Source organism: Mesoplodon mirus, assembly GCF_964341445.2.
Source record: "Mesoplodon mirus genome assembly, chromosome: 2".
Lineage (NCBI taxonomy): Eukaryota > Metazoa > Chordata > Mammalia > Artiodactyla > Ziphiidae > Mesoplodon > Mesoplodon mirus.
In genome coordinates, this window is record NC_138977.1 from 11157802 (window position 1) to 11182847 (window position 25046).

Consider the following 25046-nt stretch of genomic DNA (forward strand, 5'->3'; position numbering starts at 1 on the left):
ATAAATCTACTAAGAGGAAAGTGTGCTTACTGTGATCCATTTTTCAAGACAAACAGAATCAATGCTTTTTAGATCCAGTTATCTATACAAAGTTGAAAACCAGTAAGTTCACAAATAATTCAAGTAAAGATTCTATGAAATATGGACATTCATGAACAATCCATAGCAAAAATGAAATAAAAAACAGAAGAAACATAAGTCAAATATTTTATTAAACTGTCTTTCCTTGATACTAAGACGTATCTTACATATTTTAACATTTCTGATATTGGGATGCAACTCTGATGTATGTATTAACTTAATGTAGCATTTTTAAAATCAAATCTCCCCCAAAGGTATTACAAATTTACAGGGACACCTTATCATTGTTGGCATTGTAGAACTGAAGAAATATGGTTATTAATTTAGATTAGTTATAGTAAATAAGAGATTACTCCCTAAAAATTAATGAACCTTGATTCCAATTGCATATTTTATTACATATAAAAGGTATATTTCCATAAAATAGTAAAATGAATAGCTGCTTATAGGAATGTTTCACCGCATTCATCTATCACATCGTGGGGCTGCAGCTCCGCAAATACTGGTGCAACTATTATCATACCTTTATTGCTTCCAGGATAGGTTCGTAGAGATCTGGAAATCCAGAATAATGATACATCATACAGTGTATCAGTTCTGTTAATTGCACTAGGAAGGTTGTACTGGAAGGCAGACCATCACTTTTGAAGGAGTGAACCAAATTGACTACATGAGGAACAATCTGAACAGAAAAGAAGACAAACATTCCTCTATTTATACAAATTGTCAACAAATCCTCTAGCCTACAAATGGAATGCAAATGTTACACGATCAGCAAATGCTTTTCTGTATGTTTAGTCACTGCCTTTTTCTAAAAAAGTTATGAAGCCAAACATTTCTTGAATATCAAGGTAAATCTAGGTTTAAATCACATATAATTGTAATTCCATATAAGACCCCTCTCCTCATTCTTATACTCCATCTAAAACTAAGGTACAAACAAATTAAGGTACAAAATAGGAGCCTTAGTCACTGCCGCCATTCTAAAAAATGGCTTAAGTTGAAAAATGTTAGGGCTATTATATTTACCAGATTGTTCAGTAGGGAGAAAGTTTTAAAAGATAAACCCAGAATTAGCTTAGGAGCTCCATCTAGTGTGAATTTTAGATTTTTCACTTGAAAGAATTATACAGGAGTGTGCACGTTAAAGTCTACTTCAAAAAACCTTCAAGATAATTTATGCATGTAACTAAAATTACAGATCAGACTTCCCCGGTGGTGCAGTGGATAAGAATCCTCCTGCCAATGCAGGGGACACAGGTTCAAGCCCTGGTCCAGGAAGATCCCACATGCTGCAGAGCAACTAAGCCCGTGTGCCACAACTACTGAGCCTGCTCTCTAGAGCCCATGAGCCACAACTACTGAAGCCCGCGTGCCTAGAGCCTGTGCTCTGCAACAAGAGAAGCCACCGCAATGAGAAGCCTGTGCACCGCAACGAGGAGCAGCCCCCACTCGCCGCAACTAGAGAAAGCCTGCGCGCAAAGACCCAACACAGACATAAAAAAAAAAAAATAAATAAATTTATAAATAAATAAATAAAAATAAAATTACAGCTCAGGCTACAGCAGTACCTCTCTTTAACATAAGGGACTACCTCTATTTTAGGGATGGTGTGTTATGTAAGCATGGTTATCCTTGTTAACAATCCACATGCCCCATCTCCAAAAAGAAGAGACAGTTCTAAAACTAAAGTGAATTAGAAATTTCTCGTATTTTTAAAGAATTGGGGTTAAAAACGAAAGCGAAATCTAAAATGCTCATTGCTCATAAATATGTAGAAAACTATTAATACTGATAATAAGCACAACAATGTCCTTTCATTATAAAATTAGAATAAAAAATCAATACAGGGGCTTCCCTGGTGGCGCAGTGGTTGAGAGTCTGCCTGCCGATGCAGGGGACACGGGTTCGAGCCCTGGTCTGGGAGGATCCCACATGCCGCGGGGCAACTAGGCCCGTGTGCCACAGCTACTGAGCCTGCGGCAACTAGGCCCGTGTGCCACAGCTACTGAGCCTGCGCGTCTGGAGCCTGTGCTCCGCAACAAGAGAGGCCGCGATAGTGAGAGGCCCGCGCACCGCAATGAAGAGTGGCCCCTGCTTGCCACAACTAGAGAAAGCCCTCGCACAGAAACGAAGACCCAACACAGCAAAAATAAATAAATAAAGGATTTCATTAAAAAAAGTCAATACAGAGCCAATCACATATTTAAGAGGTTATTAACAGAATAAAATAAATTCTATTTTGCAGTAATGGCTCTTTCCATTAGTACGGTGCTATACGTGTCTCAACTAATCATTAATTATAATCTGATACTACATATTTACAGTTCACATGCAAAAAGCATCTTCTTATTTTCTACTTGTAGAACTTTTCTGTGTAGCAACATGGGAAAATATTTATTATGTAATGTTAAATTTTAAAAGAAGGATACAAAAACTGCATATAGATTACAAATATAAATACAACCTTGTTAAAATATATAGGGAAAAAAACATCATGATGGAAAACATAAAAATTGTAGTGTAGTGAGATTGCGGGTAATTTCACTAACTTCCTATATTGTTATATTATCTTTCTGTAAAAGTTTAATTTTGTTGTAAATGAATTATACACTTATTGTAAAAAAAAAAAATCTAACAATACAAACTTGTATGAAGTAAAAGAAAAAGTCTCTGTCCCACTGTCCAGTGAAAGACACTGCATGCTGTATATCACTTCATATAACATATAACATGTCATGGCATATACCATATATACCATCTAGAACTTTTCTTATTTCAACTGACAATCGCCTCTTGCCTCAATTCATGCAAAACCTCCCAACTGGTCTCCTTGTTTCCACCTTTGCCCTTCTTCAGACTATTTTCAAAGTAGCCAAATGAACCAAATAAAAAGCAGTGTAGAACATTTTTTTGGTTGCTAACTCATGATAAAAGTGAAGCTATAGCTCTATGGACTTATCATCAAACAGCAGTGACAATTATAGTTATATCCCAACCAACTCCCTTCCTTCCTGTAGAAAGAAAATCATATTCTTAAATTAACACTGCTATTCTCATTCTGCTGTCTCTGGTTTTACTCTTATGCTTCGAGGACTTAAATCACACTTTAGCTTTTGCACCACTTTCTTTAATCTTACCTCCAACAAAGGTATTAATATGACCATAAAACTATCAGTTCCTAATGGTTCACTCTACTGCTATCATCTCTACATTTCAAAGCAAATCTGAATTACAATTTTGCTCCATAAAGCCATATCTATCAGATACTCTCTTGCTACAATAGTCAGAAATCCAAATTATTGTTTCCTCAGAGGTGACAGGAGAGACAGAGATGGAAGAGAAGAGGAAAGAATTTTTTAAATGATTGTTTAATTTACAAATACCACATCTTCTAAAAGCTAGCGTACAGTCTTCCTAGTGTAGATTCGATCTCTGCAGCCAGATAATACACATAATTGTATACCACTACATCCTATGTGGTCAAAATGATCACTGACGTAAAAATAAGACTAAGTTCTTCACAAGCATAGAGATAGACATCCAAGCAGGTTATTACCTTCTAAATATCTGAAAGTTGATTTTTTTTCTGAATGGGCAAATCTAAATATTTGCAGACATTATTGTGATACTCATTAAACTTAAGTTACTATTTGAGGAAATGTGTATAACTTATTTAATTAGAAGCTTTAATATTTTCTCTTTTGTTTAAAAAATTTTTCCACTTGTAAAAAGCATACAAAAAGCAACTTGCTCCGTAATAACACACACTATAATTTCAATCTCAGTTTGCTCTAAAATATTCTAAGTGTATAATACAATGAATAATGATGCTGGTGATTCCAGATTATTGTTTATTCTTAGCAACTCCTAAACCTGAGTCCTTCGCTTAGTTATTTAGAGTTATAGGTGATTTAACTACCATATGACCCACTACTAGATGCCCAAGTTAATTTTAGTTGAGTAGCAGGTCAGGCTACACACAGAATGTAGAGAGTTAGTAGGTCTTTGTTTTTAGACTTTACTAGGCCAGATCACAATTTTCTACTTTAGATCTAACTGTTCTTTAAATAAATGATTTAATATTTACTTATTTCAGTAGCCAAATATTTCAAAGTCAACCATTTGCCATTTCAATTACTTTTTTCAGGGAAAAAATAAGCAATACAAGGTAAGGTGATATCTTCTATCTTTTAAAAAATTGAGCAAAGAAACAGGTTTAGAGTACAGCAAAAGTGACTTTTCAGAGAGATTACGGAATGTATGGAGAGCAATAAATATTAGAATGGATGATTTCCTTCCCAGAAATTATGAAAATAAACCTTTTCTCAAATGGCCTATACATGGTCATGCCTGAAGACAGGGAAAAATAGTTGTTTTTTTTCCCTTGGAAGATTTCGCTAGTATAGCTGCTGTATTAGCTCAAGTGTGAGTTTTGTTTGTGTAATGGATACAAGGTTATTAACTGATGATCAAGCTCACCAATTAGGGCAATGAACTGCAGAAATCACTCACCCTAAGAGATAATGTATAATGTAATTACTTGTTGGTAAGGTTTACTTCTATTAAGCCTGAAGATTTTGGAAATGAGGCACCAAGTAGCCTATGTGAGTATATAATTCTCTGAGGCTAGTTACATTTCTAGCTGACAACCAACAACTGAAATTCTGCACTTTATCAGTCTCCTTTGAATTCGTTTGTGGTGGGTCAGTATTCCTAAGATTTTTAACATTGTGGGTGTGTTGATAATGAGTTTCTAGTACTGTAAAACTGACGATCAGACCTTGGAGGAAGCAAGTAACCACATACACCACTGCTTTCCTGTGATCCCCTAGATAGAAAAATGGACAGGTTCCCCAAATAACATTTTGTCATTTTTCACCTGCAATAACTGATAATCAAATAATCAAAATCAAATCAAATCAAAAGCAGTGATGTAGCTGGTTAAAAGTGGTAGGATTCTGGATATATTTTAAAGGTGGAATCAACAGAATTTGTAGGATATGGGCTGAAAGAGAATGAAAAGCCCTAATTCTGGGGCAAATAAAAAAGACTTATGGTTTCATGCTTCTTGTGCAACACACAACCAACAGTGACACTGACATGTGACATCTCTCATGTACAAGAGTAACTTTTAACTTTCAATTGCTGGTTGTGATTGCAAGTGGAGCAATTTTGGTGAGACCCAAAACATTCTAAAAACATATTCTTTGGAAGGAAATCTCACAATCTCAATTTTAAAGGAATCATAAAGCTACATGAAAATAGTTAGATTTAGGACCAACCTACAATCTTTTCACAAATACAAATGTGACTCAATATTAAATTGAAATTTTAAAACAAGTCTTTTCGGTGTAGAAAGCTTGTGTCATAACTTACCAAATGGAACGCCTCTGGAGAATGCTGAAAACTAAGCAGCATGTGAGAAAGAACTGTGAGAGCACCGGGTCTCACAAGAGGAAACCAAAGCCGATTAAAAACCTGCAGAAAAGACAAGACATCCACTTTAAGAGTTGGTAGGGAAATAATTAATCCAGTCAGTGATTATTTTCCTAGGGCCAAAAATTATTTGTGTGAACATCCCCTTTCCTGAGAAGTTCTGTCATAACATATGCTATTAAATTCTGGGAAAGGGAGAAAGTTGGGAAATAATATGACAGAGATCAAGAGAATAAAATGACCTAACCAACTCTGAAAACTCCCTGATCAAATAAAAATCTGTCAAACCATGTTTACAAGGTGATAGCTCCCTGGTCCTTTATTCATTCAGCAAATACTTATTGACCACCTACTGCTGCTTGGCACTATTCTAAGTACTGGAGATACAATGGTAGATTTTAAAAAAAGAAATCTCTGATCTTACAGGGCTTACTGTCTAGAGAGTGAGTAGAGATAATAAAAAGTAACATGGGAGAGAAATGCTATGAAAGCAGGGTATGTTGAACAGGGAGTGCTGAGTGGCAAAAAGATCTGCTATTTTATATATGGAATTTAAAAAATGCATCGTGATGAAAGTGATACCTGACTTCAAAAAACTGAAAGGAATGAGAATAAGTCTGACAGATAACTGGGAGAAGAGCGTAATAAGCAGAGCAAAGGCCCTGAGGCCTCCACCCTGGTGGACTAGAGTTATAACAACTAGGGCAGTGTAAGTAAAGCACAGAGACTGAGGCAATAATAGTGGGAGACCGGATAAGAGAAGTAGCAGTGGGCCAGATCAGGTAGGACCTTGTGTGACACCTGAAGAGGACCAAGGGCAGGAGCTGCAAGGCTACTGCAATCAATATAGCAAGGGGTGGGCTTCCCTGGTGGCGCAGTGGTTGAGAGTCCACCTGCCGATGCAGGGGACACGGGTTCGTGCCCCGGTCCGGGAAGATCCCACATGCCGCGGAGCGGCTGAGCCCGTGAGCCATGGCCGCTGAGCCTGCGCGTCCGGAGCCTGTGCTCCACAACAGGAGAGGCCACAACAGTGAGAGGCCCGCGTACCGCAAAAAGAAAAAAAAAAAAAAAAAATATATATATATATCTATATCTATATATATATATAGCAAGGGGTGATGATTACTTTGGACCAGGGTGGTAGTGATGTAACTGGTTAAAAGTGGTAGAATTCGGGATATATTTTAAAGGTGCAGTCAACAGGATTTGTAAGATATGGGCTGAGAGAGAATGAAAAGAGACAAGAATAGCTTCAAGGTTTTAGGCCTGAGCATGTAGAAGGATGAAGCAGTCATTTAAGATGGGGAAGAACAGGTCTGGGAGGGAAAAATCAGGGGTTAGATTGTGGATAAGTTGAACTTGAGATCCAACTGTCTAAGTTGGGTAAGTGAATATGGAGTTCATGGGAGAATAATGGACTAGAAATATAAACCTGGCAGTCATTAACTTAGAGACATTATTTAAAGCCATGGGTCGCTATAAGTATGGACTGAGAAGAAAGTGAACCAGAGATGTGATTCTAAGGCACTCCAAAGTTAGAAAGATCCACTACAGGAGACTGAGAAGCCAGTGAACTAGGACAAAAATCAGGAGAGTATAATGTCCTGGAAACTAAGGCAGGAAAGTGTTTCAAGAGGGAGTGATCAACTATGTCAAATGACTAACAGGTCAACGAGAGAAGGCTTGAGAAATAACTCCTGAGTTAAGCAACACTGGAAAGCACTGGTGTCAAAGATAGCTTTGACAGAATAATGGTGGTAAAAGTTTGATTAGCTGGGATTCAAGAGATAACGGGAGGAATGTGTTTTCATAATAAATATTTGAAAACGGCAAAATTGTTTTAATTACCTAATCTTAAGTAGCATTTTAAATTTCTAAAGCCCATTCAAAAGAAAACCAAAAACAAGACCATATTCAAAATTAGACACTTTAAAGGGGACAACCCAAAGATAAAAAGACTTATTATATGGGTCCATATATTCCAATAGATTTATACACTCCCACTTACCAGTTCTATCTTCAGTAAAGTAACATCTATCAAAATAGTAAACTTCTGGACAGCTGCCAGTCCTTTCAGGAGTGCAATCACCCATGTGTCTACATGCTGAGCCAACGGCCAGGACAGCCAGTCAATCATTCTGAAAATTGAAGGAACACAAAACTATCAGCCTTGAAAATATCTTTAACATTATTTATTTAGGAATAACAGGAGTTATACTAGATAATCACTCACTTTGTGACTCAAGTAAACTGAGCTTGCTTGTGAAAAGTACTATTCAAGATGTAGAAATGACTACAATGGGTGCTAGAACTCAAGGAGTTTCCAATCTTGTAAGCTGACAGTTTCTTATATAACATATTTGCATAAAAAGAATTTCTGATAAACAATCATTTTGCATAAATGCAAAGTTTTAAACATGCTATATAGTGAGTGGTATCAATAATTTATTAGGCAAATTTACTCTAAGGAGAACAGTTAAAATACAGCTATCTGGGACTTTCCTGGTGGTACAGTGGTTAAGAATCCATCTCTCAATGCCGGGGACACTGGTTCAATCCCTGGTTAGGGAGCTAAGATCCCACATGCTGCGGGGCAACTAAGCCCGAGTGCTGCAACTACTGAGCCCACACGCCACAGCTACCGAGCCTGCACCACAACTAGAGAGAAGCCCGTGCGCTGCAATGAAGAGCCCGCGTGCTGCAACTAAGACCAGATGCAGCCAATAAATAAATAAATAAATATTAAAAAACCAAAAATATGGCTATCTGAACTGAGACATATGGATATGAACCAAAATATGTCCTTTCTGGTGATTACAGTCTAAATATGAAATGCAGTGTTAAAAAAGACTATATTTTGAATTGTAAAACAGGTCTCTTCATCCCTTTCAAAATCTTACCATACAAAGGCAACAAAAAGAAATTTCAAATAGACAAAAGGGCACCAAATGTGTAAATACTGGAATGGCCTCATTTTGTAATAATAAGTGTTTTTCTTTTTGAGTACCAATCCCGTTTAATGGAAATAAAGATAAAGTAATATGGGGTATGATGGAGACTATCCTTAATGTTAAACATCAACCACAATGAAAAAGACTGCTATGACTCTTTTGGAAAGCAACTGGGCCAAATGTTCATATTATTTGATCCAGTAATCCAATTGGGAGGACTATATAATAAAAAAAATAGTAAAACAAACCAGGTTTTTAAAGTCAGAATGATATGGTTTAAAAATCTCAATTCACCATTTATTAGCTGGGGGACCCTAAATACTTATGTAAGTTATTTAACTTCTTTGTGTCTCAGGTTCTTATCTATAGATTACGGATAAATTTTACAGGACCGATGTGAAGGTTAAATGAGTTAATACACTGGAAATACTGTGAATGTCTTTCTTCCAAATATTTACACATGTGGCAATAAATAAATACTTTGATTGTACAAAATGTAAAATATAAATACTAAGTACATAAACACGTGACCAAAAGAGCAACTAACATGTCAAAAGGACTGACTTTCATATTGATATGTTATAAACTATCTATCAATACATTAACATTGGAGTGTTATCTTTATTAAGGTTTTTGCTCTTAAGATTAAAATGTTCCATCAGACATTAAGAGTGGCTCCAAAGTTCAAACTCATTTTACTACAAGTTATCTGTATGTTCCCTCTGCTCCCTGCACACATTTTGTCTCCCTTCTTGTTTTCCTGGCCAACAATGATGGTTGTAAGTCATTAAAGTAGTCCCTAACAGCTGTTCCACGTCTCTCAACTATTGTTAGCCTGGTTTTCACAAGTCTGTGGCCACTCTAAGTACGTGAAGTAGAAAGCAGAGACACTTGCATTTGTGTACAAAGAGTATATTCACTGCAGCACTGCTTATGATACAGGAAAAATGCAAATTATCTAAATGTCCATCATAAGGAAATGGCTAAATATACTATGGTATTGATAGTATGAAACATTATGTTGAGTTTTAAACGATGAGATAGATGAATATGAATCTATCCACAGGGATCTAACACAGAAAGATCTGAGATAGTGTTGAATTAAAACAGAAAAAAATGCCGGTAAATCTTTTTAAAACTGTTTTTTGTTTGTTTAAAAGAAAACATATGAGTATATATTGTATATATTTTTTTAGCGTAAATACGTACACAAAAAAACAGGTGGTTTAGAGAAGGAGTATATGTGAACACATCTCTTTGGCTGTATGGACTCTTCCATACAGTGGGGAGCAAAGTCCCGGAGTAGAACCAGGTTGGGCTCCCTAGCACACAGGGCCCAAGGCCAGAACTCCCTTTAGCTCAGGTCTAAGGGGAGTACTAGTAAAGAGTGAGGGGGCAGAGTAGAAAATTCCACTTGGCCACGGCTTTCCATTATCTCTAATCACCCAATCAGCCTTTTCCTCCATCCTCTCCATGTCTAGCTTCCCATCTCATAAGCCTCTAGTCTTTATCTTATCCCATGTGTACCCAATCTCCTAACCACCCTAAAGACACTTCAAGTCAGAAGTAACACAAATTAGAAGCCACTCATTCAAAAAATATTTGAGTATCTATTATATAATAGGCACTGTGTTAAGTGCTAAGAATATAATGGTAAAATATGGTTTCTGCCCTCAAACTGGTAATGAAAGTTAGGAAATTTTCAACAGTCACACAATAAGTAGTTGTACTGGTATCTGAACTAAGCTGGTGTATAATGCAACACCTCTGGCTACACTTTAATTATATTCTAGTCTTGCTTCAATTTGATTGGACTTACATATGCTCAAATCCTCTCAGACAAAGGCACTATAGAATCAGTTATTTTTATGGTTAACTACAGTAATCTTATCCACCATGTATTGGTTACAATTTGAATTTTAAGGACACTTACCTCTGATAGGCTGGTTTAATATCTTACTATTTAAAGAACAGTTAGCTGTACTTGTAATAAATCTTGTTTCCTCCATTAGATTGTGGGCTTAAGAACAGCAATCTTGTTGTTTTGTTTTTTAATCTTTAATCTTTGATCTGCATTAAAATGGAGCTCAAATTTGTTGAATAAATGAAACCATTTCTCTCTATAGCCAAAAAAACGTACATGCAACTTGAAAATCTTAAAATTGGCAATATTATGGAAGGCCACAAAATAGATTTAATCAATTTGTAGAGAATAAAGCCAATTTTCACTTTATTGTAGGTAGCAGCTTAAGGGCTAGATCCAGCCTTCAGTTTTATTTGTCCCGATGTTTTAAAAATTAGAAAACTCCACATAAAAACTGAATTTCAGTCTCCTTTTGAAAAATCCGATTAGCAACACTGAACTCAAATTTCCCTGTGATAATAAGACAGCTGGAGTTGAGGATCAGCTTTCTCTTTTAGAAAATGCTTGTGTACCCCATTCCCTATTATTTCAGTTAACCCGGCCTATTTCACACTTTAATGTTACTATCTGGTTCTTGTACAGTATCTCCATTTGCATTTCTTTGGATTACAGAAAATGACAGTAAAGCATGACAAGTGCTATGTGTAGGGAAGCATAGAGTATGGGGGAGTAGAAGGTGGGAGTGTGATAAAAGTAAACATTACTATTCTTTTCAATTACATTTGCAATAAAGAATAATTACTCCAGGTATATTATAAGTTAAACAGGATCATGTCAGATAAATTGGAAATGCAACAGAAACTGAATCACAACTTTCCACAGAAACATAGGTAAAAATTAATTTCCAAATATATCTTAAAAATAAATTCGTAAATTGGACACTATGGTTGTTTTGAAGAGGTTAAAAAATTAAGAGTGCCATACAGAACATTATAAATCAACTATAAGAAAAAAAAAGAGAGAAAAAAAAGACTAAATGCTAGAGAGCGAGAATTGTACACATGTAGCTTTCTGAGAACCCAAAATAAATACTTAAGTTTACCTTATGAGTGTAATTTATAACAGGTACACAGAAACCACTGTTCTAAATCCTTACATTTTAGGGGACTTCCCTGGTGGTCCAGTGGTAAAGAATCTGCCTTACAATGCAGGGGACGCGGGTTCCTGTCTTCTTCTTGAACTAAGATCCCACATGCCGCGAGGCAACTAAGCCCGCACACCACAACTACTGAGCTCATGAGCCTCAACTAGAAAGCCCGTGTGCCACAACTACAGAGCCCACGTGCCACAACTAGAGAAGAGGAACCCCACATACCACAACTAGAGAGAAGCCCACACACCACTAGAGAGAAGCCCATGCACCACAACTAAGACCTGACACAGCCAAAATAAATAAATAAATCCTTATATTTTATTTAAATGTGCTATGCATACACACATATATGTGCACACAGGAAAAAAAATAGAAAAAAATTATAAAACAAAGCCAGACAGATATGAAACAAGAACAGGAAGATAGAAAAAGCTCAGTTAGAAAAATACAGTCATTGAAATAAAGAAATTCAATAACTGGAATAATCTCTATAAATGGTACCTTTGAAGGAAAAACCAGTAAATTATAAGACAGTATTGATGCTCCTCCCCTTAGATCCCCACAAGGTCTGCACCGTCATTTCCTTCATATCTTTACCTCATGGTCACCTTCTCAGTGAGGGCTTCCTCATCTATCTTATTTAAAATTGCAAACCATTCCCCACGCTTTCTTGCTTTCCTATCTACTTTTTTCCAAAAATGCTCATCACTATCCAACATACGAAATTATTTTACTTACCATACTTAATGAAATCTAAAACAAAATCAGTTTTAGGATGTAAAACTTAGTTTATGTACCACTAAGGCAAGAAAAGTCCTGCAATCTAAACTAGAACACCAATTACTGTACCTTTCCACATTTTAGCATCTCTGAGATCAGGATGCATCTCTTCAAATATGTTACTGATATTGCCTGCCTGCCTCCCCAGCTAGAAGCCCGTTAGGATAGATATTTCTACACATTTGTTCAATGAGGTTTTTAACACTGCTTGGCACTCATCGTAAGTGACCAATAAATGTGATTTGAATAGTTGAAAGAACGAATGATTGGATTAATAAAAGCACAAGAGTTCTGAGAAGTAAAAATAACACTAAGTTTACACCTAGAAATATAAGAATAAAACTGCAAAACATCAAGAATAAAGAGAAAAGCATAAACATTACCAGAAGACCCTAACTACTCACAAAGGAACGATAATCAAATTGACTGCAGACTCCACATCAGCAACAATAGATGCCAGAAGACAATGCAGTATTATTTTCAAAATGCTAAGAGATAATGACTATCAAATTAGAATTCTGTATCTTGCCAAATCATCTACTTGGGAATAAGCAAGAAAAAAAACACATTTCAAACAAAGGCTAAGAAAGTATTACCCAGAAGTCCTGGTTGAAAGAGAAAGTAAAAGTATGTACTAAGGAAAAGTATATACTTAGCCAGAAAAAAAAAGATCCCAGAGGGAGGAAATAGGTTGCAGGCAACAATACTGAGCAAAGAAATTAGTAAAATATATTGATAATCCAACCAATTCCTGACTGTACAGTAAGTGTATGTGTGCTATATTTTTGGAATTTAAAAAAGCTGAATTGGAAACAGATTTGTGAGTTACTGGATGCCTGTCAAGCCTATAGTAAACAATTCATTTCAATTAATTTGGAGAGTCTTTATATATTTGATTCCACAATTTCAGTTTTAAACATTCCCTAAGTTTTTCATTACCCACAAAATACAGCAAAATATCTCCTCCTCCCAAATCTACAATTACCATCTACGGTGTTATGAAGAAGTACCTGCAAAGAGCTTGGGTCATACTTGCATCTTTCACATTTGGATCTGTCGTAAGGCTCCTGATGAGAACTGTTATCATCTGAAGAGGAATGTGCTGCACAAGGCTTGCCAATGCCACGGAAGGTTCAAATGATGCATCTATTTTTTAATTGAAAAGAAAAAGGAACATGGCAGAAGGTTCGAGGGAAGTATTTAGAGAGAACAACAATTTACCGCCCCTCCACCAAGCAGTTGTTACACTCCATCTCACGGGTAGACTCTAACATACAAGGAATGTTAAACTGCAGAAACGAGAGATTAAGAGTAGGAGTTCGACAGCACTGCAACATAAAAACTATTCTTCACTATGGCCATATTTAGTCCGTAAATTACTTTATTTTCTTGCATTCTTTAATACTGTGATTGTCGTGCTAAAATATTCATTTGTAAAGCAGTAGTCAGAAAAGAAATGCAAGGTATCATTTAAATTCCCACTTTAGATCCTCCAAAGTAACTTACCCCTATTAATTATAGTAGTCATCACATTGTTCTAAGGAAAAATATTTAAATCACTTAAAGAAGTAGAAACTGAGATGAATTTGGGGGGGGGACTTTGCTTAAACTACATGAAAATTAAGCAAATCCAAGATGAGCAGCTTTACTGCTACAGTTGAAAAAGTTCTGGGGAAATCGAACTGTTAGAGCCACACAGGCAATACATGAAAAATTACAATTAAAAAATAAACCAAAACTCAGATAATGCAAGTATATAGTTGGTAATTCTTTCATAAATGTACTTAATTCATCAGGAAAGCATGGAGCCTGTTAAAACTCTACTCTTATTTCTTATTCTCAACATAAAAGGAGGATAGCTCCTTCACAAGTTCAATTTCGAACAACAGCCAGAGAACGAATGTACCAAGCAGAGAGGGAGTGAATACAGTTTTGGATCTTTTGTTTCACAACTTACAGAGCTGGAAGCTCCATGTCCGAACAAGGAATGCAAACAGACAGGTAAAATTCCCGGGTGAGAAAGCATTTTCCTGCTAAGTATCACCTGATCCCTCCCGGATTTCTAAGGACACGATCCGTGGGCTATTGACACCTGGAGCGCAAAAACACCTATTTAAGTCTTCATACTCTTTCCCTCCACTCGTCCACCTGTATCTACTCTCACAAACTACTGAAGACATAAAATGTCAATATTCAACAACGACACAGTTAACTAGGATAATCTAATAATAAATGGCACACAGTCCATGAATTAAAAAATGGAAAAATTCAGAAACTAAGGAAAAACTCATGTCGGCAAGATGACAGACTCACAGTACAATAATGATACGGTAAACATTATTATGCGGCCATTAATCACTAATGAATAGAAGCTTTTACATAGTAGCTGTCATCTTCAAAGCATTCCATAACTTGAGAAGCTGGGTAGTTAAGCAACTTGTTTGCTGCCAAAGGTCTCAGACCTCGACGTTCTCAACCTCTAAACTGGAAACACTGCCCGGTTTTTAATGTCCAAAGTGACAGCCTGAATAGGGCAGTGGATAAGAATTTGGATGAACGTGTTAAGATCTCCTCTCCCATTAAGATGTTTTCAGAGCAGGGAAACAAACACGGTGTGTACGTAAGAGACACACACTAAATTTCCAAGAGAGAGTTTCTCGGAATGTAATGACCCTTACCTGTGGAAGAAATGCTTGCAAAAACTTCTTGCAGGGAAGGCAGCAAGGTGGAGGGCTCGGCCTTCCAGATGTTCTGGAGCAAGTTACTCACTTTTGTCACCTGCGAGACATATTCCCGCAGCTCTTTCTCCTGGGTGGACACGCACTGGAAGTGGCCTATCGTTCGAACCAGCTGTTGGCAGAAGGTGATGGACAATTTCCCCTTGGGGATGCACTGCACGAAGTCGGTCAGGAGGTCGCTCAGTCGGGCGCAAAGCTGTGGCTCCGGCCTCTCACATACCATCCGCAGCACCTCCACCTGAAGCAGGCTGAAGAGGTCCAGCACCGACGGGCAGCTCATGATCAGCTTCAGGCCGTTGTGAATGTAGTCCAGGATGGCTACGTCCTTCCTGTCCAGCGAGTGGTAGCCCTGCTGGAGGAGGCCCAGCACGAACGTCTTATTGAAGAAGGACTCGAACTCTGGCCGGTGGTAGCGCGCGTAGGCCTCCAGCACTTGGTGGCCCACCTGCCGCTGAAAGGGGTCCTGGCCCTCCAGGATGAGGCGCGTCGTCAGGTCAAACATGGCCTCGCACTGCGCCTCGTCCAGCCAATGCTCCGCCGACTCCACCACCTTCCGCACGATCACCCGCTTGAGGGGCAGCGGGTGCGAAGAACTCACCAGGCCCTCCAGGATCTTGTCCATTGTCGCCACGCTGCAAGGCCCGGCCCAGTGGGGAAGGAGCGGACGGCCACGGCCCCGAGGTGGGCCAGGAGAGCCCCGGGGCGGAGGTGAACTTGGAGCGCAGCAGCAGCACCGGGACCGACCACCGCCACCGCCGCCTCAGTAGCCACATTTATCGGGCAGGGGGGCCCATCCAAGCCCGGGCGGGAGTTGGCAAGCCTGGGGCGCGTAAGAACCGGCACCGCCCGCGATGGGCCTAAGAAGCCAGAGGCCCGCACTCCGCCGCCGCCCCGGGCTCGCGGGGCCTCAGCATCAGCTCTAAGGGGCCAGCGGGGTCCCCCGGCGGCTACGGGTGCTCAGGGGCCGGGGCTGCGAGCCGGTGGGTGAGGAAGCGCGCCTCCGCGTTCTGCGGCAGTTGTGGGCGTCCGGGCTCCGGCAGGTCGTGGGATGAAAACCACCCCGGGTTGAATCAGGAGCCGCTGTCACGGACGTTGCCGGATCAGCCGGGGAGAAGAGGAGGTTGACACCCTTGACCCGGATTCAGAAGATCCGGCAAACAGGAAGTGGAGGACGTCGGAACCTCCGGAAAGGCCCGCCCCTCCGCCCCTTCGCCCCTTCGCCCCGCCCCACTCCTTTCCTCCCTCCCCTCTCACCGTCCTCCGCCCACAATCGCCTCCTCTCTCCCGGGCCGCGCTGGAATCCCCTCTCTGACCCGCAGCTTAGCTGCTGCGCAGGCGCGGCTACCTCTGGCTGAGTGGGGCGGCTACCGTAGTGTCAATGGGGATCGTGAGTAAGTCACAGGAGGCTTCCCGGGAGAAGCGGCCGGGAGCGGACGCGTTGGAGGTGACTACGACTCTAACGAGTTCCACCTTCCTATCTCTATCCGTTCTGTCCGAGTCAGGTTACTTGTGAAAGGCCGAGAAAGTTTTATTTAGGTAAAATCTTGTGAATGGGAAAGTTTTGGAAACACGAGTAGAAGAGCATTTGGGGAAAAAGTAAGGAAAATAACTCAAAATCCGGATTGAAGGGAAATCGTTTGAGGTCGTGGCTTATTCATCAAGAAATGAGCTAGGGTTCCTAAATGAGATTGCCTTTCTCTTGCGTGTGGTTATTAAAGTAAGGGCTGTACTGGTGGTCGTACGCATTTAGAGACGATTCGTTATCTTTAGCAAATATCTTTTTTTTTTTTTTTTTTTTTTTTTTTGTGGTACGCGGGCCTCTCACTATTGTGGCCTCTCCCGCTGCGGAGCACAGGCTCCGGATGCGCAGGCTCAGCGGCCATGGCTCACGGGCCCAGCCGCTCCGCGGCATGCGGGATCCTCCCGGACTGGGGCACGAACCCGTGTCCCCTGCATCGGCAGGCGGACTCCCAACCACTGCGCCACCAGGGAAGCCCACAAATATCTTTTTAATGAGCTTTTGTGGCATGTCGAAAATTTATGTTGTCCGAAAAATGGGAGGAGAGTAAGGAAAATGACAGGTGAGAAAGAAAGAGTACTTTGAAAAAAAAAAAAAAGGTGAAATTTTCACAGTATTTACGTGTAGGCTGACACTGAAGATGGTTTACAATAAAGTATAATAGATGGAGTCATCATGCTTGTACTCTTTCAAGTTAAATTCCAAAGATTCACCATAAGAATTTAGGCTTTATTTGGAGGCCTTTAAATTGGAAAATATTGCCTAATTATAGCTCCGTTAAGACTTGACTAATAGGATTGTGAAATCAGACGTTAACGGCCTGTAATACAGAACAAACTTTAAAACGGTTCAGTTGAAATGTCCAGTAGAAAAAGGAACAAAATTGTAAGTTGTTTACTTTGCTTAATAGTGTTTTGGTTTTTACCAATTTACAAAATGGTTACACCAATATATTTAACACATCAGTAAGGATAATCTTGAAAAGAATGGCAGTTTACACAAGATAGGAGCTGGGTAGAGGAAACTTGAGACCGAGTTAGTTTGCAGGAAGAGATTGAAGATAAAAGAGAAATGACGTAATTGATGGATCTAAGACAGTCATGCTAGAACACGGGAATAGCTTTGGAACTTTTCCTTTTCCAAGAGATGGAAGTAAAACTATAGAGAAAAGTTCGCCTTTACTGGGAATGGTGCCACGCTGGAAGACAAAAATAAGGTAGAAAGTAAAGCATTAAGAGGACTGAGTGGTAGGATTGTGGATTTGCTGATATCCTGTAACTTAAATGCTGAGATGTAAAATTAACAATACTTAATAACTATCTGTTACATCCTATGTTATGTGACAAGGGAATAACAGAGGAAAGAAAACAATATTTGTTACTTTTGTTATATATATTAATATATAGTCTAAGCAAATATTTTTGTTATATATACTAAGCAAATATATTACACATTCATAACGAAAAAAGGAGGAAATACTTATGACAAGTCTGTAAATGGTCATGTGGTTATAGTTTATATTTATAACAGCCTTTTCCCACTACTATTTTGTATTTCCTTTGCCTTCAGCAAGTACCTCAGCTGGTTGTAGTTCTTTGCTTGGTGGAGTGACCCAAACCTTCATTCCTGAAGAATCTGGGCCATTACTACTCCTACCTGGATTGGATTGTTGTAGATTTCCATTGATTTTAATCACAGAGCATGGTAATACTAAGAGATGCCCTAAGGGATCTCTTGTATTCCAGACAATGCATTCCTTATCTCCATTGTATTAATAGTAGAGTTGCTGTCCAATTTCCTCTTGATAGTGAGGATTAATCACCCCAGCCAGCACACTAATTCCCTTCTTTGCATGTTTTTTTTTAAAAATAGATCTTTATTGGAGTATAATTGCTTCACAATACTGTGTTAGTTTCTGTTGCACAACAAAGCGAATCAGCCATATGCACACACATGTCCCCATATCCCCTCCCTCTTTAGCCTCCCTCCCATCCTCCTTATCCCACCCCTCTAAGTCATCGCAAAGCACCCAGCCGATTTCCCTGTGCTATGCTGCTGCTTCCCATTCTGTAGTGTTTGTATGTTGATGCTACTCTCACTTGCCCCAGCTTCACCCTCCCACCCCATGTCCTCAAGTTCATTTTCTATGTCTACCTCTTTATTCCTGCCCTGCAACTAGGTTCATCAGTACCGTTTTTTTTTTTTTTTTTAGATTCCATATATATATGCATTAGCATACAGTATTTGTTTTTCTCTTTTTGACTTACTTCACTCTGTATGACAGACTCTAGGTCCATTCAACTCACTACAAATAACTCAATTTCGTTTCTTTTTGTGGCTGAGTAATATTCCATTGTATATATGTGCCACATCTTCTTAATCCATTCATCTGTTGATGGACATTTAGGTTGGTTCCATGTCCTGGCTATTGTAAATAGAGCTGCAATGAACACTGTGGTACATGTCTCTTTTTGAATTATGGTTTTCTCAGGGTATATGCCGAGTAGTGGGATTGCTGGGTCATATGGTAGTTCTATTTTTAGTTTTTTAAGGAACCTCCATACTGTTCTCCATAGTGGCTGTATCAATTTACATTCCCACCAACAGTGCAGGAGGGTTCCTTTTTCTTCACACCCTCTCCAGAATTTATTGTTTGTAGACTTTTTGATGATAGCCATTCTGACGGGAGTGAGGTGATACCTCATTGTAGTTTTGATTTGCATTTCTCTAATGATTAGTGATATTGAGCATGTTTTCATGTGCCTCTTGACCATCTGTATGTCTTCCTTGGTGAAATGTCTATTTAGGTCTTCCACCCATTTTTTAACTGGATTGTTTGTTTTTTTTGCTATTGAGCTCCATGAGCTGCTTGTATATTTTGGAGATTAATCCTTTGTCTGTTGTTTCATTTTCAAATATTTTCTCCCATTCTGAGGGTTGTCTTTTTGTATTATTTATGGTTTCCTTTGTTGTGCAAAAGCTTTTAAGTTTCATTAGGTCCCATTTGTTTAGTTTTATTTCTATTTCCATTACTCTAGGAGGTGGGTCAAAAAAGATCTTGCTGTGATTTGTGTCAAAGAGTGTTTGTCCTATGTTTTCCTCTAAGAGTTTAATAGTGTCTGGTCTTACATTTAAGTCTTTAATGATTTGGAATTTATTTTTGTGTATGGTGTTAGGTAGTGTCCTAATTTCATTCTGTTACATGTAGCTGTCCAGTTTTCCCAGCACCACTTATTGAAGAGGCTGTCTTTTCTCCATTGTATGTTCTTGCCTTCTTTGTTGTAAATTAAGTGCCCATATGTGCGTGGGTTTATCTCTGGGCATTCTATCTTGTACCATTGATCTATATTTATGGTTTTGTGCCAGTACCATATTGTCTTGATTACTGTAGCTTTGTGGTATAGTTTGAAGTCAGGGAGCCTGATTCCTCCAACTCTGTTTTTCTTTTTGAAGATTGCTGTGGCTATTTGGGGTCTTCTGTGTTTCCATACAAATTGTAAAATTTTTTGTTCTAATTCTATGAAGAATGCCATTGGTAGTTTGATAGGGATTGCATTGAACCTGTAGATTGCTTTGGGTAGTATAGTCATTTTCACAATATTGATTCTTCCAATCCAAGAATATGATATATTTCTCTATCTGTTTAGGTCATCATTGATTGCTTTCATCAGTATTTTATAGTTTTCTGAGTACAGGTCTTTCACCTCCTTAGGCAGGTTTATTCCTAGGTATTTTATTCTTTTTGTTGCAATGGTAAATGAGAGTATTTCCTTAATTTCTCTTCTGATTTTTTGTTGTTGGTGTATATGAATGCCAGAGATTTCTGTGCATTAATTTTGTATCCTGCAACCTTACCAAATTCAATGATTAGTTCTAGTAGTTTTCTGGTGGCATCTTTAGGATTTTCTATGTATATTATCAGGTAGTTGGCAGAAGGTGACAATTTTACTTCTTCTTTTCCAATATTTATTCCTTTAATTTATTTTTCTTCTCTGATTGCTGTGGCTAGGACTTCCAAAACTATGTCGAATAAGAGTGGTGAGAGTGGATATCCTTGTTTAGTTCCTGATATTTGTGGAAATGCTTTCAGTTTTTCACCATTGAGTATGATGCTTGCTGTGGGTTTGTCATATATGGCCTTTATTATGTTGAGGTAGGTTCCCTCTATGCCCATTATCTGGAGAGTTTTTATCATAAATCAGTGTTGAATTTTGTCAAAAGCTTTTTCTGCGTCTACTGAGAGGATCATATGGTTTTTATTCCTTAATTTGTTAATGTGATGTATCATATCTATTGATTTGTGTATATTGAAAACCTCTTGCATCCCTGGGATAAATCCCACTTGATCATGGTGTATGATCCTTTTAATGTGCTGTTGGATTCTGTTTACTACCATTTTCTTCAGGATTTTTGTATCTATGTTCGTCAGTGATATTGGCCTATAATTTTCTTTTTTTGTGATATCTTTTTCTGTTTTTGTTATCAGGATGATGGTGGCTTTGTAGAATGAATTTGAGAGTGTTTCTCCTGCAATTTTCTGGAAGAATTTGAGAAGGATCAGTGTTAGCTCTTCTCTAAATGTTTGATAGAATTCACCAGTGAAGCCATCTGGTCCTGGAGTTTTGTTTGTTGGAAGATTTTTAATCACAGTTTCAATTTCATTACTTGTGATAAGTCTGTTTATATTTTCTAATTCTTCCTGGTTCAGTCTTGGAAAGTTGTACCTTTCCAAGAATTTGTCCATTTCTTCATGGCTGTCCATTTTATTGGCATATAGTTGTTTGTAGTAATCTCTTATAATCCTTTGTATTTTTGCAGTGTCAGTTGTGATTTTCCCTTTTTCATTTCTAATTTTATTGATTTGTGTCCTCTCCTTTTTTTTCTTGATGAGTCTGGCTCAGGGTTTATCAATTTTGTTTATCTTTTCAAAGAACCAGCTTTTAGTTTTATTGACGTTTGCTATTGTTTTCTTCATTTCTATTTTATTTATTTCTGCTCTGATCTTTAGGTTTTCTTTTCTTCTACTGACTTTGGGTTTTCATTTTTCTTCTTTCTCTAGTTGTTTTAAGTGTAGGGTTAGATTGTTTATTTGAGATTTTTCTTGTTTCTTGAGATGAGATTGAATTGCTATGAACTTCCATCTTAGAATTGCTTTTGCTGTGTCCCATAGGTTTTGGGTCGTCGTGTTTTTGTTGTCATTTGTTTCAGTGTATTTTTTATTTCTTCTTTGATTTCTTCAGTAATCTCTTGGTTATTTAGTAGTGCCCTGTTCAGCCTCCATGTATTTGTGATTTTTACAGTATTTTTCCTGTAATTGATTTCCAATCACATAACATTGTGGTCAGGAAAGATGCTTGATATGATTTCAATTTTCTTAAATTTATTTAGGCTTGATTTGTGACCCAAGATGTGATCTATCCTGGAGAATGTTCCGTGTGCACTTGAGAAGAAAGTGTATTCTGCCACTTTTGGGTGGAAGTTTTATAAATATCAATTAGATCTACCTGGTCTATTGTGTCATTTAAAGCTAGTGTTTCCTTATTAATTTTCTGTTTGGGTGATCTGTCCATTGGTGTAAGTGGGGTGTTAAAGTCCCCTACTACTATTGTGTTACTGTCAATTTCTCCTTTCATGGTTGTTAGCATTTGCCATACGTATTGAGGTGCTCCTGTGTTGGGTGTATAAACATTTATAATTGTTATATCTTCTTCTTGGATTGATCCTTTGATCACTATGTAATGTCCCACCTTATCTCTTATAACAGTCTTTATTTTAAAGTCTATTTTATGTGATATGAGTATTGCTACTCCAGCTTTCTTTTGATTTCCATTTGCATGGCATATCTTTTCCATCCCTTCACTTTCAGTCCTTATGTGTCCCTAGGTCTGAAGTGGGTTTCTTGTAAACAGCATATATATGGATCTTGTTTTTGTATCCATTCAGCCAGTCTGTGTCTTTTGGTTTGGGCATTTAATCCATTTACATTCAAGGTTATTAAATTCAATATGTATGTTCTTATTACCATTTTCTTAATTGTTTTTGGTTTGTTTTTGTGGATCTTTTTCTTCTCTTGTGTTTCCTGCTTAGAGAAGTTTCTTTAGCATTTGTTGTGAAGCTGGTTTGGTGGTGCTGAATTCTCTTAGCTTTTGCTTGTCTGAAAAGCTTTTAACTTCTCCACTGAATCTGAATGAGATCCTTGCTGGGTAGAGTAATCTTGGTTGTAGGTTTTTCTCTTTTATCACTTTAAGTGTATCCTGCCACTCCCTTCTGGCCTTCAGAGTTTCCATTGAAAAATCAGCTGATAACCTTATGGAGATTTCTTTGTATGTTACTTTTTGTTTTTCGCTTGCTGCTTTTAATATTTTTTCTTTGAATTTAGTTTTTTTAGTTTGATTAATATGTGTCTTGGTGTGTTTTTCCTAGGGTTTATCCTGTTTGGGACTCTGTGCTTCCTGGACTTGGGTGACTATTTCCTTTCCCATGTTAGGGAAGTTTTCAACTATAATCTCTTCAGATATTTTCTCAGATGCTTTCTTTTTCTCTTCTTCTTCCGGAACCCCTATAGTTTGATTGTTGGTGTGTTTAGTGTTGTTCCAGAGGACTCTGAGGTGGTCTTCAATTCTTTTCATTCCTTTTTCTTTATTCTACTCATCAGCAGTTATTTCCACCATTTTGTCTTCCAGCTCACTTATTTGTCCTCCTGCCTCAGTTATCCTGTTATTGATTCCTTCTAGTGTATGTTTCATTTCAGTTATTGTGTTGTTCATCTCTGTTTGTTCTGTAGTTCTTCTGGATCTTTGTTAGACATTTCTTGTATTTTCTTAATCCATACCTCCATTCTATTTCCAAGATTCTGGATCATCTTTACTGTCATTATCTGAATTCCTTTTCAGGTAGATTGCCTATTTCCTCTTCATTTATTTGGTCTTGTAGGTTTTTACCTTGCTCCTTCATCTGTGACATTTTTTTGCCATCTCATTTTTTTTTTTATGAGTGGGATGGAATCATTACGTTACGTTTCCTGGTGGAAGCATTCTTCTCTTTGAAACTAAGACTTCTAAAGCAGCAGAGCATAAGATCACAGGAACAGGGAGCAAATATTTTGCAAAAAACATCACTAGGAGAAATAGTGAGTGGTACCCCTCCCATTTCTATCCCTTGGTTTCTGTACCTGTGAATCCTGGCTATGAGAGAAATAGCACCATGTATTGGATGCTGATTCAGAGCATATACAGCATTCTGGAGAACTTTGCTACAGTCCTGCAGGTTCTAGTCACCTAGTGGCACCGTAACTGAGTCTTCAAAAGGCTATTCCACCATTCTGTCAAGGCATCTGCTTCAGGATGGTGGGATACATGGGAAGATCAGTGAATTTCATGAGCATGGGTCCATTACCTCACTTCATTTGCTGTGAAGTGAGTTCCTTGATCAGAAGCAATGCTGTATAGAATACTATGATGGTGGATAAAGTATCCTGTAAGTTCATGGATGGTAGTTTTGGCAAAAGCATTGTGTGCAGGGGAAACAAATTTATATCCAGAGTAAATGTTTATTCCAGTAAGAACAAAATATTCTCCCTTCCATGATGGAAGGTGTCCAGTGTAATCAACCTGCTGCCAGGTAGCTGGCTACCACCCAAGGAACTGGTGTCATGGTGTTGGTCTCTGCTGTTGACAGGTTGGGCACTCAGCAGTGGCCATAGCCAGGCCTTGGTAAGTGGAAGTCCATGTTGCTGAGCCCATGCATAACCTCCATCCCTGTCACCATGACCACTTTGTCCATGAGAACATTGGGTGAATACAGGGGTGGCTGGGGAAAAAGTGATTCAGTATGTAATCATATGTCTGGCCATTTCTCCTTCCAGTTAAAGTGAACAACCAGGTTCACTGCTTGTAATTCACCCACTGGGAGGAGTTCCTTCACTACTCTCCTTCAGGGATGTTCCAGAACAAGGGGCTGTAGTGCTATAGCCATCCACTTTTGGGTGATGCTTGCATATTGTCCAAAATCATCTGTAAACCAGGCCAGAGTCTTCTCTTCCTCTGTCAACTGATTTAGGGAACTCCCATGAGGCCACAGATGCAGATTTATTTCTCACTGTGGCATGCAAATGTCTTACCATTAAGTCTAGAGTAGTTCCTATTCCAGGTCCATCTTTTGCTCACCAGGTCCAATCCATATACTGTCATCAATGTAATGGAGCAGTGTGATGTCTTGTGGAAGAGAAAGGCAATCAAGATACTTGTGAATTAAATTACGATCCCCTAAGTTAGGACTGGAGAGTTTAGTCCCCTGAGACAGGAAAGGGAAGGTGTATTGCTGCTGGCCTTGCTAGCTGGAAACAAACTGCTTCTGGTTGTCCTACCAATAGGTATAGAGAAAAAACATTTGTCAGATCAGTAGCTGCATACCAGGTACCAGGGAATGTGTTAATTTGCTCAAGCAATGAAACCACATCTGGTAGAGTAACTGTAGTTGGAGTCTCCACCTGGTTAAGCTTATGATAGTCCACGGTCATTCT

The 25046-nt window shown here is 38.5% G+C and overlaps 1 protein-coding gene across 1 annotated transcript in view; it reads right to left on the reverse strand.

Annotated features, from left to right (window-relative positions):
* USP38 (ubiquitin specific peptidase 38) overlaps positions 1-16152 on the reverse strand; it is a 33961-nt gene extending 17809 nt beyond the window's left edge. The window contains exons 1-5 of the mRNA XM_082605695.1: positions 14947-16152; positions 13279-13414; positions 7529-7658; positions 5461-5562; positions 605-763 (exon numbers count right to left, since the gene is read on the reverse strand). Of these exons, the coding sequence (XP_082461821.1) occupies positions 605-763; positions 5461-5562; positions 7529-7658; positions 13279-13414; positions 14947-15628 (1209 nt within the window). The 5' untranslated portion in view covers positions 15629-16152. The remainder of the gene's footprint in view (positions 1-604; positions 764-5460; positions 5563-7528; positions 7659-13278; positions 13415-14946) is intronic.
* Positions 16153-25046: the final 8894 nt, after the last annotated feature.